The sequence below is a fragment of the Bos javanicus genome, chromosome 22 (genome assembly GCF_032452875.1).
Source record: "Bos javanicus breed banteng chromosome 22, ARS-OSU_banteng_1.0, whole genome shotgun sequence".
Classification (NCBI taxonomy): Eukaryota; Metazoa; Chordata; class Mammalia; order Artiodactyla; family Bovidae; genus Bos; species Bos javanicus.
In genome coordinates, this window is record NC_083889.1 from 50,338,799 (window position 1) to 50,355,221 (window position 16,423).

The 16,423-nt window shown below is 40.6% G+C and overlaps 1 protein-coding gene across 5 annotated transcripts in view; it reads right to left on the minus strand.

Annotated features, from left to right (window-relative positions):
- RBM6 (RNA binding motif protein 6) overlaps nt 1–16,423 on the minus strand; it is an 88,380-nt gene that overhangs the window by 37,143 nt on the left and 34,814 nt on the right. For 4 of the 5 annotated variants that reach the window (XM_061397528.1, XM_061397529.1, XM_061397532.1 and 1 more), the window contains one exon: nt 14,062–14,135. The exons of the other annotated variant lie outside the window; for it this stretch is intronic. In XM_061397528.1, coding sequence (XP_061253512.1) covers nt 14,062–14,135 — 74 coding nt within the window. Of the gene's footprint in view, nt 1–14,061; nt 14,136–16,423 lie in introns of those variants that run through there. 5 annotated transcript variants of the gene reach the window in all.

The window sequence follows — 16,423 nt, forward strand, 5'->3', positions numbered from 1 at the left end:
AAATAAGTCAATATATTGTGGATGAGATCCAGGATTTTTACTTTGGCAAACGTGAACGTGAAAGTGAAGTCGCTCAGTCGTGTCCGACTCTGTGATCCCATGGACTGTAGCCCGCCAGGCTCCTCTGTCCATGGGATTCTCCAGGCAAGAATACTGGAGTGGGTTGCCATTTCCTTCTCCAGGGGATCTTCCCGACCCAGAGATCAAACCCAGGTCTCCCACATTGCTTTAACCTCTGACCCACCAGGAGGTAAAGCTAGAATGAATGCTGTAATACCGGATTGGAATTGGGGAAGATAACATGATGAAATCATGTTTTTTGTTTTTTTTTTAAATATATACACAGATAGATATAAAAATGCATATATGTGTATACACCATATTTTTTAGTTCCGTTCAATAAGTAAAATAAAGGATATAGAATGGTTCATCCTTAAGAGCAGAATTCTAAAAAATGTATAAGAAATGATGGAAACAGAAAATTACCCTTAGACAAAATCTACAGTAGCAACTTTACATGCATGCACTATTAATGGATGCTAAAATTAAGTGAAAAAGGCATGCTAAGAAACAGGATATTTATATAATCTCCTCACAAAGTATATCCTCACAAAATACTTACTAATTACAATTAATTACTAAGTTAATTATACCTCAAATAGTAACTTTACAGTGGTGAAAGCTACAAACACCACCTTAGCCAAGTGGTCTGTTTAGTATCTCTAGTAATAGAACAAAATCACGTGCTATCTGATGACATATAGGGAAAGACACACATCACTCCTGGGGCATTTTTGCTGAAAATGCATAACCTGAACTTAATCACAAGAAAACAGACAAATGCAAACTGAGAAAAGTCCTACAAAATAACTGCCAGTACTTTTCTAAAGTGTCAAGGCCATTAGAGCAAAGGAAGACTAAGGAGCTGTCACAGAGAATAAAAGGAGACGTGTGAAGTTGCTCAGTTGTGCCGGAGTCTTTGCAACCCTTTAGACTGTAGCCTGCCAGGGTCCTTGGTCCATGGGATTTTTCAGGCAAGAATACTGGAGTAGGTAGCCAATTCCTCCTCCAGGGGATCTTCCTGACTCAAGGTTTGAACCCATGTCTCCTGTGTCTCCTGCATTGCAGGAGGATTCTTTACCGCTGAGCCATCAGGGAAGCCCCATAAAAGGACATACCACAACTCAATACAACATGTGATCCTGGATTGCATCCTAAACTAGAAAAATGACATTAGGGGATGACTGGCAAGATCTGAAAAGTTCGTTACATTCAGTTCAGTTCAGTCACTCAGTCGTGTCCAACTCTTTGCGACCCCATGAATTGCAGCACACCAGGCCTCCCTGTCCATCACTAACTCCCGGAGTTCACTCAGACTCACGTCCATCGAGTCAGTGATGCCATCCAGCCATCTCATCCCTTCTCCTCCTGCCCCCAATCCCTCCCAGCATCAGAGTCTTTTCCAATGAATCAACTCTTCGCACGAGGAGGCCAAAGTACTGGAGTTTCAGCTTTAGCATCATTATGCTAACAATGATTTTGATGACTACACTATGAAATGTTGGAGTGAAGAGTATTGGTCTTCTTTCTACTATTTTTGTACCCCCTTTAAAGTCTGCGATTATTCCAAAATGAAAAGTCTTGAAAATAAAACATGCTTAAACAGCCTCCTACTACTAGACTATATGGAGACATGTCCATTTCATTCATTAAAAGGCATATACCATCTAGTCCAGGGTCGTACACATAGAAGTGCTCAGTATTTGCCACCCTAACCAAAGCTAAAATGAGTTGCTTCTGATATATCCAATGTGACTCCAGATAGACCAACAGTTTTCATAGCATGGTATGTCCCATTTACAATAAAATGGTATTAAAATAAAATACATACAGTACATGAATCTTTTGAGTCTCTATAACTACTTCGACATGCTGGCTCCAGGTAGAAGGCTCCGGGAAACCTTTCAAAATACAGTCAAGGGAAAAGTTGATCCAAAGACTTCTAATATTTAATACACTATAACCAAGAGCTATGAAAATCAGCACTCACATTTTAAATTTTCCCTGGAAAAATGACAGTGAAATACAATCTATTTAAGGAATTCTCAACTTTCTGGTTATTTGAGTAGTAATTGCTGCTTTTTGGTCTAATGCCAACTAGCATACAGTCCCTCTTTGTGTATCAGGCATCCAAATGCCAGCTCTCCTACCATATAACCCTGCAATCCTACTCCTGGGCATATATCTGGAGAAAAACATAATCTGAAAGGATATATGCACCCCAATGTTCATCATAGCCCTGTTTACAATAGGCAATACACAGAAGCAACCTACATGTCCATTGACAGAGGAATGAATAAAGAAGATGTGGTACATACACACATCTGGAATAGTGTGTGTAATGGGATATTACTCAGCCATTAAAAAGAATGAAATAATGCCATTTGCAGCAACATGGATGGACCACAAGAGTCTCCTACCAAGTGAAGTAAGTTCGAGAAGGAAAGTATCATATGATATCCCTTATATGTGGAATCTAAAAAGAAATGATACAAATGAACTTGTTTACAAAACTGACTCACAGACTTAGAAAAATTAGCTTATGGCTCCCAGAAGGGAAGGGATAGTTAGGGAGTTTGGGAAGGTCATGTACATACTGCTATATTCAAAATGGATAACCAATAAAGACCTACTGTATAGCACATGGAACTTGGTTCAATGTTATGTGCCAGTGTGGATGGGAGGGGAGTCTGGGGGAGAATGAATACATGTATGTGTATGGCTGAGTCCCTTCGCTGTTCACCTGAAACTACCACAACATTGTTAATCAGCTGTACCTCAAAACAAAATAAAAAGCTTGGAGTTTGGAAAAAAAAAAAAAATGCCAGCTCTCTCATGGGGGAAAACATTTGTTCTTTTTGTATTGTTTTTAAAGACCTTCAAAAACCTTACAGTGTGCAGGAGTGCAAGATTTGAATCTGGCCCTATTTCCCATCCTCCAAATCTAAACCCCAAGCTCAGTCCTGCCCAGCAGCGAACCCTCTTGGAAGCACAGACAACATATCTTAAGCCCTTATCACCTTACAAAGCAACCACTCAACCCACCAAAACTACATATTACTCTCTCCAACCAAAGAGTACGTCCAACCACCAAGTTAGGGAGTGTGATAGGGAGGTTAAATTCAGTGATGCCTCTTCAAGAGAAAAGTGTAAATCACTCAGTTGTGACTCTTTGCAACCCTATAGACTGCAGCCCGCCAGGCTCTTCTGTTCATGGAATTCTCCGGTTAAGAACAGTGGAGTGGGTTGCCATGCCCTTCTCCAGGGGATCTTCCCGACCCAGGGGATTGAACCTGGGTCTCTGGCATTGTGGACGGATTCTTTACCATCTGAGCCACCAGGGAAACATTCAAAAATCTCTGCATTCAAATTTGGTAAAATGTTAACATTTGAGGAATCTGGGTACAAAGCACACAGGAATTCTTCGTATTATTTTTGCAACTTATCTTTAAGTCTGAAATAATTTTATTTCTAATTTAAATGTATCCCTGAATAGGAATCTTAATGATTATGGTTGCATGACTTGGTAAATTTATTAAAAATTACTGAATTATACATTTAAAATGGATGAATTTTATGATACTTAAATTACGAAAATAATAATTTTTTTCCTTCAAAGAAAAAAAAGGACCTCTGTATTCCTCTGGTACTAGAGGTCAAAGACGACAGCCACAGTGTCAATATTGCCAAAAGGAAGCCTCTGAGAAAGATATATATATATACAGGGAGGGCATAGCCTTACCAGTGATTTGGCCTTCTCTACCCCCACACCTCAATTTTGAGCTTTGGTTAACAATTCCAGGAAACGAAGAAAGATCCACATTGGTACCTACAAAGCATCTAGTTAAAGGAATATCACCTTAAAAAAAAAATTTCCAAATGGCCTTTTGGGGTTTTTTTTTTTTTTTACATGGCTTGCGGGATCTTAGTTCCTGGACCAGGGAACGAACTCGCATCCTCGGCAGTGAAAAATGCCAAGTCCTAACCACTGGACCACCAAGGAATTCCCTTTCCCTTTATTTCTGTGTGGATACTAAAAAAGAAAGCCCACTTGACTGTATTGAGCAACTACTGTGCACAAGCCTAACAGCCACTTCAAATGTGGCTTGTTACCAATTGAATCCATCACCTTTCAGACTTTAAGTTTAAATGTTCTTCTATGGTATGTAGTTACCATTAACAAAGAAATTCTTCATACATTTTAAGATCAAAGTTTTAAATCTCTAGCTTTCAGACAAACTGACACACTACTTTTTTTGGGGGGGTGGGTAAGTGAATCTGTATTTTATTTTAGACCTGGATTCATTTCTATCAGGCTGGGAGCCTGAACTAATTTCCAAGCAAATTTTAAAGACTTTTTTAAAAACTTCATACGCCATAAAATTCACTCTTTCATAGGACCTTGTACAATTCAACGAGTTTTAGTATATTCACAAGGTTGGTCAACCATCACCACCATCTAATACTAGAACCCTTTTACCACCTCAAAAAGAGACCCCATTACCCATTAGCAGTCACTCACTCTTCCCTCTTGCTTTCCCCCTCTTTAAGTGCCTGGTAACCAATTATCACTATGCCAAAGCCTTTGACTGTGTGGATCACTATAAACTGTGGAAAATTCTGAAAGAGATGGGAATACCAGACCACCAGACCTGCCTCTTGAGAAACCTATATGCAGGTCAGAGAGCAACAGTTAAAACTGGCCATGGAACAACAGACTGGTTCCAAATAGGAAAAGAAGTACGTCAAGGCTGTATATTGTCACCCTGCTTATTTAACTTATATGCAGAGTACATCATGAGAAACGCTGGGCTGGAAGAAGGACAAGCTGGAATCAAGATTGCCGGGAGAAATATCAATAACCTCAGATATGCAGACAACACAACCCTTATGGCAGAAAGTGAAGAGAAACTAAAAAGCTTCTTGATGAAAGTGAAAGAGAAGAGTGAAAAAGTTGGCTTTAACCTCAACATTCAGAAAACTAACATCATGGCATCCGGTCCCATCACTTCATGGCAAATAGACGGGGAAACAGTGGAAACAGTGTCAGACTTTATTTTTCTGCGCTCCAAAATCACTGCAAATGGTGATCGCAGCCACGAAATTTAAAGACGCTTACTCCTTGGAAGGAAAGTTATGACCAACCTAGATAGCATATTCAAAAGCAGAGACATTACTTTGCCAACAAAGGTCCATCTAGTCAAGGCTATGGTTTTTCCAGTAGTCATGTATGGATGTGAGAGTTGGACTGTGAAGAAAGCTGAGCGCGGAAGAACTGATGCTTTTGAACTGTGGTGTTGGAGAAGACTCTTGAGAGTCCCTTGGACTGCAAGGAGATCCAACCAGTCAATCCTAAAGGAGATCAGTCCTGCGTGTTCACTGGAAAGACTGATGCTGAAGCTGAAACTCCAATACTTTGGCCACCTCATGCGAAGAGTTGACTTATTGGAAAAGACCCTGATGCTGGGAAGGATTGGGGGCAGGAGGAGAAGGGGACGACAGAGGATGAGATGGCTGAATGGCATCACTGACTCGATGGACATGAGTTTGTGTAGGCTCCGGGAGTTGGTGACAGACAGGGAGGCCTGGCATGCTGCGATGATTCATGGTGTTGCAAAGAGTCGGACACGACTGAGTGATCGAACTAAACCAATTATCTACTTTCCATGATAACACTTCTTTTTCTTCTTTATATTTTCCTTTGGAAACAGCATTTATACAGACAAAATACAAATTTCATTTGGTCATAGATTCTAGTAAAATAAAATTAGTATACAAAATTAGCACCACTAATGTCACCATATGAGATTAAAGATAATTATTAACTTGGATGTTTATCCATGACTACCAAAGTCACATCAATACTCTTAACAAGAAATGTGTATATATTATATATAATACATATTAAATAGGTACATATTTATGTATCTAGCTCACATACAAATGAGCGAGATGGTAGAATGACAACATCTGAACCCTTAGCCCTGTGGAGAATGAGACACAAAGATGCATAATAACCTCCAAGGTCAACTTGAGTGAAGAAGACACCTAATAAACATTTGATGCCAGCTGCAGCCTAAGTGAGTCAGTCCTATGCAAAACTACCAGCATTGCTAGATTCAGAAATAAGGCTTTCCACTGTGGGATGCTGGGATGGCCATTGTCCTCTGCCCTCACATGCCTGTGCACTTGTCCCTCAGATGCTGTCATGACAGGTGCTACCCAGCTTCTTTTACTTTCAGTCCAGACATCCAAGTTTCACGGAAAAGACACTGGACAACAGCACCGCACGAACTGGCTGTCAATGAACTGGCTGCCACTCAAAGCAATGCTACTTTTTAGGCATCTCTGAGTCCCAGGAGGTGGATTAGCAGCCAAGAGAAAGCCAGGCAACCAAGTACAGTTCAGTGTTATAGAATCACTCTGTACTACTGAATATGTACCAGGTGCTTCACATACATTACATGTTGAAATCTCACAACAGCTCTGAGGTAGGTACTGTGATTATTCCTCCATTTTATGGACAAGGAAAACAAAACAGCTAGGAAGTGATGAAGCTGGAATCTTAAACCTATCTGTGCTCCTAACACTATGCTGTCTGGAGGTTTACAAAGTCATAAACCAAAGCTGTAACCAAGACCACAGACAGTCTGTGCCTCTGTGCAATCCCTGAACTACGTAATTAGAATTATACATATTCTGCTTTTTTTTTCAGTAACTGTCTTCAATCAAGTTCCAAAATTAGCACTCTGCACAATCTCATTTTTATAAAAAAGTCAAACATCAACTAAAATTACAAGCTGAATGAAATAGGACAACGTCAAAGTACAAGGTTAAAACATACATGCACATTTCCAATTTAGAACAAATCAGGAACTAAATTACTTCAATTCACAGAAATGAACCATGAAATATGTATAACAAAAATAATTATAAACTTCCTCATAGGAGATACATTAGAAATTCCCCTTAAAACTGCCAAATGATAAGTGTTTACTTCTCAAATTCAAGAACACTAAATTGAATCCAATTTAGAGCACCTTTTACAATAATTGAAGAAAGTCTGAGATATGGCAACGCCAGGGGCTAGTTATAAGAGTTTAGGGTTTTAAAGTCACAGGCTAGATTTCCATTGTGGTCTAACTTTACTTCATGCTCCACGGAAGGTACATTTCTTGCCCTTTCTCTCAAGAGAACTGGTGATCTGAACACTGAGGCAGTAGAAACTCTTAGAGAGACCTGGAAGCAATATGCTGAAAATCAGTCCCAGTCAACAGGCTAAATAAGAAGCATTGCTGATGTAAAAACAATCCCCTGGGCACTGCCCCCAAATCCTTTTTTAACCATATATGCCATGAAGCCAAGACTGGAGTTGCTGCAACTTCAGGACTTTCTTGTTCCAGTCAGATGAGAAGCTGTCGTGTTAATAACAAATAAACACTCAATGTTCACGCATGCCAGGCTCAGTTCTAACCACCTTACAGGCATTAACTCATTCAATCCCTAGAAGGATGAGAGGACACTAAGACACAGAGATGTTGTGTTAGGCCACTTGCCCAAGTTACACAGTAGAAGGTGACAAGAGCTGGGAAACAACCCCAAGCAGTCTGCCTCCGTGTATTTACCCACTGAGCAGGTCAGATGGAGAAGAGTCCATGTATTTAACTACTACGATATATTGCTTGGTGCCCAGCCAAGACTCAAATTACTGGACAGATAACCAAACTGCATAATCAGATCACCAATCCTTAAAATCATTTTTGATTTTCCTGAATACCCCAACTCTTCAAAGAGGGAGAATCTTCAATAATTGTCAGTTTACAAAAGAATGACATGACTCAAGCCACAAGTTATACAGCTGAGTTCTGGCCAGAATGCCACATTCTTTTCAGTGAAATAGTTTTAGCATGAGGGTTTAGGCAACATCACAGCCTTGCAGGAATTTATAAAGACTCTTATTTTTTTGTTACCTGGAAAGCACACAATTTAAGTATTAAAATGTTTCATACAATATTGCTACCAACCTAAAGAAGATTTTAAAAAAAAACTGGGTTTTTGCTCATTTTTTCCATCATGGTCTCAGAACAGTCTTCCCATCCCCCAAAACTAAGCTTTTCCCATTCATCTCATTTCAGGGAACAGATTCCACTTAAGATTTGGCTTCCTTCACATACCTTCAGAAATACCCTGGCTATTCTGGTATCTACAAAAGCTCAAACTCTCTTAAGTTTGTTGACACAAAAAAACACTCATAAAACTTCATGTATTCTACAGCCTTCATCCCATGTACGAGCATAAGCCAGCGTCTTAAGGAATTTTCATGTTAGATGATAACAGCATTCTTTTCCTTGCACTTTATAAAATCAGGCTGATACTGTCATGTAGCCAAGTCATCTCTGGCTAAAGAAGGCCACTGATGCTAGGAAAGTTGAGTAAAAACTCCAGAAATAACTTCTCCCAGAGCCCTGTAAGGGCATTTTAGTGACTGGTTGGTTGAACAGAAATAGTCAACAAACATCAACCTGCAAATTTGAGAGAATAAAATGCTGCAGACCAAATGACAACGGTTTGAGAGCGCAAGTATAACTGGGCAACCACTGACACAGATATTCTACCACAACGCTTCTTACTCACCTCCCCAGGTCCCAGTGCAATGGCACACACAGGAGGTAACAGTAACCCTCAATCCCCAGGGACCTGGACAATAAAGAAAGCCAAGGGCATATGATACTGCTAGAAATACCTTTCCCGGGGGGGATGGTATAAAATGCTCTGCTCCTCAGTGTTTGCTGGCTTTCCAGTTCTCCTACACAGAGATGGTAGGAGTTGACAGAACTCTGCGGGAAGTTATTTTCTAGACAGATGGCTGTTGGCTAAGAGCTGCCCTGATAAGTCCCCTTGGCCACCATGCTCAGTATTGCTGCAGAGCATCCTGTTAGTTTGACGTTTCCATTAAGGCACTGGGAAAGAGCTGGAGCGGCCTCAGTCATCATCCTGAACCTCATTACGTACACATACCCAACAATACCTGAGAAAGCAAGCTAGCAGAAGGCTTCTTTATCCCCTTCCCCCAGACCTGTAAGTATCAGTCTATGAAAAATAAGACACTTCACACTGAGTCAGATAGCAAAGAGTTATAAAAAATTCAATCCAAATCATCTCATAGAAACCTCCTCAGAAACACACATACAGACTACTCAGAGGTGCCCTGAAGATAGTGACTCAGAATCCATACTGATTTGGTCTATAAGCAAAACTTGGAGGGAAGGAGAAGAGATGAATAGACATCTTTCACAAACACTTCCTCCTAACCCTAAGGACTTCTTCCCCCACATTCTTATGGCTCTCATAAGATTTTGAACTGCTATGTCACTGGGAGCTTAATCCACATCTATTACCTTAAAGAATATCCATATATGAAATTTTTTTCCCAAAATATGGTTGGAAATTATTTGACATGAAGAAGAGGAAGAGGAGGATGAGATGACAGTCTAGTTGCAAATGCTTACTAGATACCAGACACTATGGTTAAGTATTCTGTATACATTATTCACCAAGAGTCACTACTCAAATGCCAAGTTATTCTTCAAGTTTCCCTAACCACTTCATCTAAAACTGCCCTCATATGCATTCTCTTAATACCCTGCTTCAGTATCTTTATAGCATTTAGCACTATCATATATTATTTTAAATTTGTCTACTTGTGCATGCTCTGACTTCTATAACTAAAACAGAAGTTATATGTGTCTTGTTTACTGCAGTGTTTCCAGCATCCAGAAAGGTACTTGCTACACAGCAGGCACTCGTGAACTCAAGATTTCATTGAATCTGCTCCAGAGTCCCCTGAGGTACAAGTAACAGAGGGAACTGAAGCCAAGGGAGATTAAGCAATTTGCCAGAGACAACCCAGCTAGGAAGTAACATTATCTGACCACAGAAGCTACACTCTTCTTTTTCTTATCGAAATGATTTGTACACATCTGAATCATGGTGAAATGAAAATGAAAGTCACTCAGTCATGTCTGACTCTTTGCAACCCCATGGACTATACAGTCCATGGGATTCTCTAGGCCAGAATACTGGAGTAGGTAGCCTTTCCCATCTCCAGGGGATATTCCCAACCCAGGGATCAAGCCCAGGTCTCCCACATTGCAAGCGGATTCTTTACCAACTGAGCTATCAGGGAAGCCCTGAGTTGTGGTAAAGGTTATTTAAAAAAAGATACTGATCGTATCATGAAGTCTAAGCAGTTCAGTGAAAAGACTCTACTACATGGCAGTATTAGCAGGGTGACCTCTGCCCATGACTAGGGGGGAATAAAAATCTAGGAAATGGGATCATCTGGATAAGAACATCAGTTCAGTTCATTTCAGTTCGGTCGCTCAGTCGTGTCCGACTCTTTGCAACCCCATGAATCACAGCACACCAGGCCTCCTTGTCCATCACCAACTCCCGGAGTTCACTCAAACTCATGTCCATTGAGTGGGTGATGCCATCCAGCCATCTCATCCTCTGTCGTCCCCTTCTCCTCCTGCCCTCAATCTTTCCCAGCATCAGGGTCTTTTCCAATGAGTCAACTCTTCGCATCAGATGGCCAAAGTATTGGAGTTTCAGCTTCAACATCACTCCTTCCAATGATCACCCAGGACTGATCTCCTTGAGAATGGACTGGTTGGATCTCCTTGCAGTCCAAGGGACTCTCAAGAGTCTTCTCCAACACCACAGTTCAAAAGCATCAGTTCTTCCGCGCTCAGCTTTCTTCACAGTCCAACTCTCACATCCATACATGACTACTGGAAAAACCATAGCCTTGACTAGACGGACCTTTGTCGGCAAAGTAATATCTCTGCTTTTCAATATGTTATCTAGGTTGGTCATAACTTTCCTGCTAAGGAGTAAGCGTCTTTTAATTTCCTGGCTGCAATCACCATCTGCAGTGATTTTGGAGCCCCCAAAAACAAAGTCTGACACTGTTTCCACTGTTTCCCTATCTATTTCCCATGAAGTGATGGGACCAGATGCCATAATCTTAGTTTTCTGAATGTTGAGCTTTAAGCCAACTTTTTCACTCTCCTCTTTCACTTTCATCAAGAGGCTTTTTAGCTCCTCTTCACTTTCTGCCATAAGCATGGTGTCATCGGCGTATCTGAGGTTATTGATATTTCTCCTGGCAATCTTGATTCCAGCTTGTGCTTCTTCCAGCCCAGCGTTTCTCATGATGTACTCTGCATATAAGTTAAATAAGCAGGGTGACAATATACAGCCTTGACGTACTCCTTTTCCTATTTGGAACCAGTCTGTTGTTCCATGGCCAGTTTTAACTGCTGCTTCCTGACCTGCATGTAGGTTTCTCAAGAGGCAGGTCAGATGGTCTAGTATTCCCATCTCTTTCAGAATTTTTCCACAGTTTATAGTGATCCACACAGTCAAAGGCTTTGGCATAATGAATAAAGCAGAAATAGATGTTTTTCTGGAACTCTCTTGCTTTTTCGATGCTCGTCCAAGGTAAGGAGCAGCAGCTGTGCTTTGCTGGAGCAGCCATGAAGAGATACCCCACGTCCAAGGTAAGAGAAACCCTAGTAAGACGGTAGGTGTTGTGAGAGGCATCAGAGGGCAGACGCACAAACCATAATCACAGGATAAGAACATAGCAATGTCTTATTAAGAAATAACTCTAGTGAACACTGAAAATGTTACCAGACAGAAATTTGGAGTTTGTCTGAGAGGACACTCTGCTGCTGCTGCTGCTGCGTTGCTTCAGTCGTGTCCGACTCTGTGCGACCCCATAGACAGCAGCCAACCAGGCTTCCCGTCCCTGGGATTCTCCAGGCAAGAACACTGGAGTGGGTTGCCATTTCCTTCTCCAATGCATGAAAGTGAAAAGTGAAAGTGAAGTCGCTCAGTCGTGTCCGACTCTAGCAACCCTATGAACTGCAGCCCACCAGGCTCCTCCGTCCATGGGATTCTCCAGGCAAAAGTACTGCAGTGGGGTGCCATTGCCTCTATGCAATTCATAAATACTATATAATCTCTGTCATCTTTCTTAGTCTGAGATTATAAGCTCTTAGAAGACAGAGCCTATCTCTTACTTATTCTCCTGCACAGAGTAATGTATGGTACCCTAAGCGTGAGGATGGCTACCCATCAAAACAATCTATTTCATTTAAAAAATTCTGGCCTTGCTCTTGTTTTATTCTGGTGTACCATTCACTGGGCAAGGGTCATTAATGCAGGATCTAGGAGTCCTAACAGTGTTCAAAGAATGTGTAAGAAGGGTGGGGGGAGAGATGTCTATAGGCCTCACCCACTTGACACAGCTTATGTAAATGAACATTTTTCCAGATGTGGCTCTAACAGAAATCCAGCATAAGGATAATCCTTATTTTTAAAGACGCCTACCCTAGTTTTACATGACATCACTCTTTAGGAGGCTGGATACTTTAGATAGATAGGATTTTGGGTAGGGATAGAGGGAAGAGGCAGTTAAGACACAATATTGTTATTTTTTCAGATTAATCAGCTATGATAAAAAGCAACACCCCTCTAAGAGAAACACACAGTTGGGAGAATGGCACAAAAGAAATGGCAACTGCTATGGCTTGCCAGTTCTGTTTCTACCACTCACAGTATTTAGCACAGTGGTAAAGGATTTAAAAGTTACTCACTGATAGAAACAAAATACTTATGGGTTCTCAAATTAGCACAGATTGTTAGAATGGAATCAACCGTAAGTATACAGACTAGAACTTTTATTCTTCTCTCCAAATATTGGCAGGTAGCATTTTCTGGCACATAATTAGCATCTGTTAAATGACTAGCTCAATGATGGACACTGAACAAATCAAACAAGAACTCTGTCAAGGGGATACAGCCTTAATCCACTTATTGTCTAAGGATCTAGAAGTATTTACATCACTAACAACAGGAACAGATACATCAGGTTTCTTCTAATTACTTCTTGATCCCAAAAGATTTAGTTATGTCATCCTCATTGACATAAGGGGAGAATATGGTCAAAGAAGGGAAAAAGTGAAGTGTAATGAGCCATGCTGAATGGAACAAAGCTGATGAGAGGGCATTAGGCTATGAAAGAGGAAGAGTTCTCATGCAATACTAGTACGCCCTGGCAGAGCCTTCTTTTAAGATTCTGGGTACATTGCAATCACAGTGTTAAGCACAGGCAGTGGGTATGTAAAAATCAAATTATATCACTAAGCTTCTTTCTCCCACTTCACAGATGGAGGAACTAAGACATCACAATGAAAACAACTTTCCCAAGGAAATATGACGACAAGAAGAATTCTACCTATTTCATATTCCCCCCCAAAACTATCAAGCAGGGTTCAGTTAAAGACCCAGATGATAGTCCTATGTGGCAAGCTAAATACATCTAGGTGTTTCAAACATAAGGTAAGTACAGATTTCAATTCACCAGCTCAAACTATAATGCAGCTAGGAACTCGAGTACGGAACTCCAATTTGTAAAGAACAATGATGAATGCAGAAGACCCCTACAATCAACCGGTCTCTTCTCCCCAGCGGCCCTCTTGCAAAAGAAGCACATGCAGGCAGGACCTGACTGCCACAGGACTTGCCATTGGTAGTCTTCACCCGAGGTCTGGGTACAAGTACTGACCTAAAATTCCTGTGCCAGGAAGTTCCTTGAGATCACAGACAGGCAAGGATCGTTTTTTTGCATCTGGATCCCAAGCTCAGTCACACTCTGAAGGGAAGAACTCCAGACCTGTCATTTTTTTCCACCTACTGTCTTTGGAAAATGATCCAATGACAACTGAATGCGTTTCTAAAATACACTCTGTGCCCATTAAATTTACTAGAGAAACTTCCTCAGCCTCTTTTAAAGTTTCTCTTGGTTGGAATGTGGAATGCTCTAAGTATAGATTTCTGGTACCTTTCCAAAGTTTGATCATTTGAAGCCCTCCCTCCCAACTCTTGAAAAATATATCCTTTCAGCATCATTTGACCGAAGTATAAAGCAACCTGGTTGGCCTCCATGCATCCGATGGCATCTTCCAAGAGTGAAAACTCCACGCAGACATAGCCATAGTCGTAACCTGGGGACAGCATTTAAATACAGACGGGAGTGGTGTTAGTGCCTTGAAAACACAAAAGACACACTTAAATCCCCTGTTTCCGAACCCCTTAAACACAAGCCCTCCCAATGGCCCCTCCCTCCCAAGCAGAAAAAAGTACTGCTACCCCAAACAGAAAAAAAGTACTGAAGGAAAAGTCTGGATGTTTCTGGATTTAGAGAGTCATTCCAAAATGGCCTTTTCTATTAACCAAGAAGATCCTCTGCCCTCTTTAGCACTGATGATCTGGTGAGGGTATCCCAGAATTGGGTAATCCCACAGAAAGTTCAAAGGGGGACCCGAAACATTGTAACCACAGGCTGAGTCTTCTGGAAAAACAAAGTCAATAAGAATAGGAAAGTATCTGGAAAAAAAAAACAATGTATCCCAAAACAGGAAGGAGAAGCAATTATCCAAAAGCTATGCTAATAGTCACCACTTTTCAAGCAGAAACCACCTTCAAAGACTGAAGTGCTGACAGACTGAGGCAACTATTCTGTTTGGACACCACAGGAAGCTTCTGGTTGGCAGGGGACAGACCATATCAGGTCGTCTTTTTTTTTTTCCTTGTTTCAACTCAAGTCATAAACCAGCTAAAATCTTTATGAAAGGAAGAAGGTGTAAAAGCATAAATAAGTACAAACAGCTGGGTCCAAAATTGTGCTTATGCACAAAGCTCAGGTAGGCTGGGGAGAGACAGGAGTTGTTAGTAATCAATACATGTTAAAGAATCAAACATACCATCAGACTACAAGACTCTTCACCTTTTTCCTGAAAACAGTCATCGTGGACACTCATGACCCATGAAACAGGAAGTCATGGGATTTACAAATCGATACACTCTAATACTAACCCATCCTATAATTTCCTTGATACTGCCACCATATGACTACAATACGCCTGTTAATGCAATGCTCCTCAAATGGCTTCCATACTTCCTCCACTGCCTCACAGGATAAAGAAGCTCATCTTTAGGAGTGACACTGTGCAGATGGAACAGCAAGAAAAAGACGTGATATGTTCAGATGAGAAATAAAACTCAGGGAAAGAGAAACCACGTGAAACCTAGGTCAATTCTGAGCACAAAGTATATATAATAATAGGAAACTGGTATCATTGGATCAAGGTAATAAAGGCCACACACACACAAAGCCAATAAAACTAGGGCAATAGAAAATAGAACTTAAAAACAGGCCAAATTTGGTGAAATGGGTTGGATTCCTTGTCACAAGAAATGAATAGCCTGAAATGTTTTATTATGACAGCAAAGCTGTGACTTTAGGTTTGTTAAATACTTCAAGTTCATTACAAAATGTTACAATGGTGCAATTTGATTCTTGCTTTGCATTTTGGGAAATAACCAGGAAGAAAAGAAAGCTACTAGAAATCTCAGCACCACCATCCATGGACAGAGACTTTCTACCTGTATTTTACAGCTTTGACCAACACAAACTAGAACTCCTAAAATCTCTATTTAAACTTACCACAACAAAATCAGTTTCCTCTGATTAGTAACTATTTGAATAAATGAAACTAAGTTAAAAAGAAACAGTATATGCATTTGTCTATATCCTATTCTAACAGCAGAAATTGTTTTGTTATGTAATTCCTTTCAAGTGGACTTTCTTAAATTCAGTGACCATCTCACACATAAAACACTCTGCTTTTTATAAAGGGCTCTGAATGTTCTTGGGAAACACTGCAGAATAGAAGCAACTAAGGTGCGTTTTCTCATGAAGTTATCTACTGTAAACATTCAAATGCATGTCCACAATCAGAAAGGGGCAGCCGTGGAACAAGCATTCTCTCAAGTGTGTTGATTACCTCAACAGAACATTATCAAAAGAGTATCCACGTGTGTGGAAAGCAAACCCTCTTCATAGCTACCAAAATGAAAAACACAGAGAACCGACACCAAATTGGTCTAGTCCTGAGTCTCCTTTCTGTTCTTAAAAAAGTAACTACAGTGGCCCAGAGGAGCACACAGAATCTGTGAATAGAAAAAGAAAGGGTTCATGACAACATTCACAGTTTGCTCAAGGACAGACTTTGATAATAATGTCACTGGAAGGAAAAGATAGTCTAGAGGAGACATAAGGGATATCTAATAGCACCTCTATACAATCCTGAGATACTCCATGTTGACAATGTACTTTAGATATAGTATTAAATTCACAAGTCCAACACTCAAATTCCTCTGCCTGAAACTTTGGCTGTTAGACAAAAACAGAAATTTAGTTTAGGGAATTTCCTGGTAGTCCAGTGGTTAA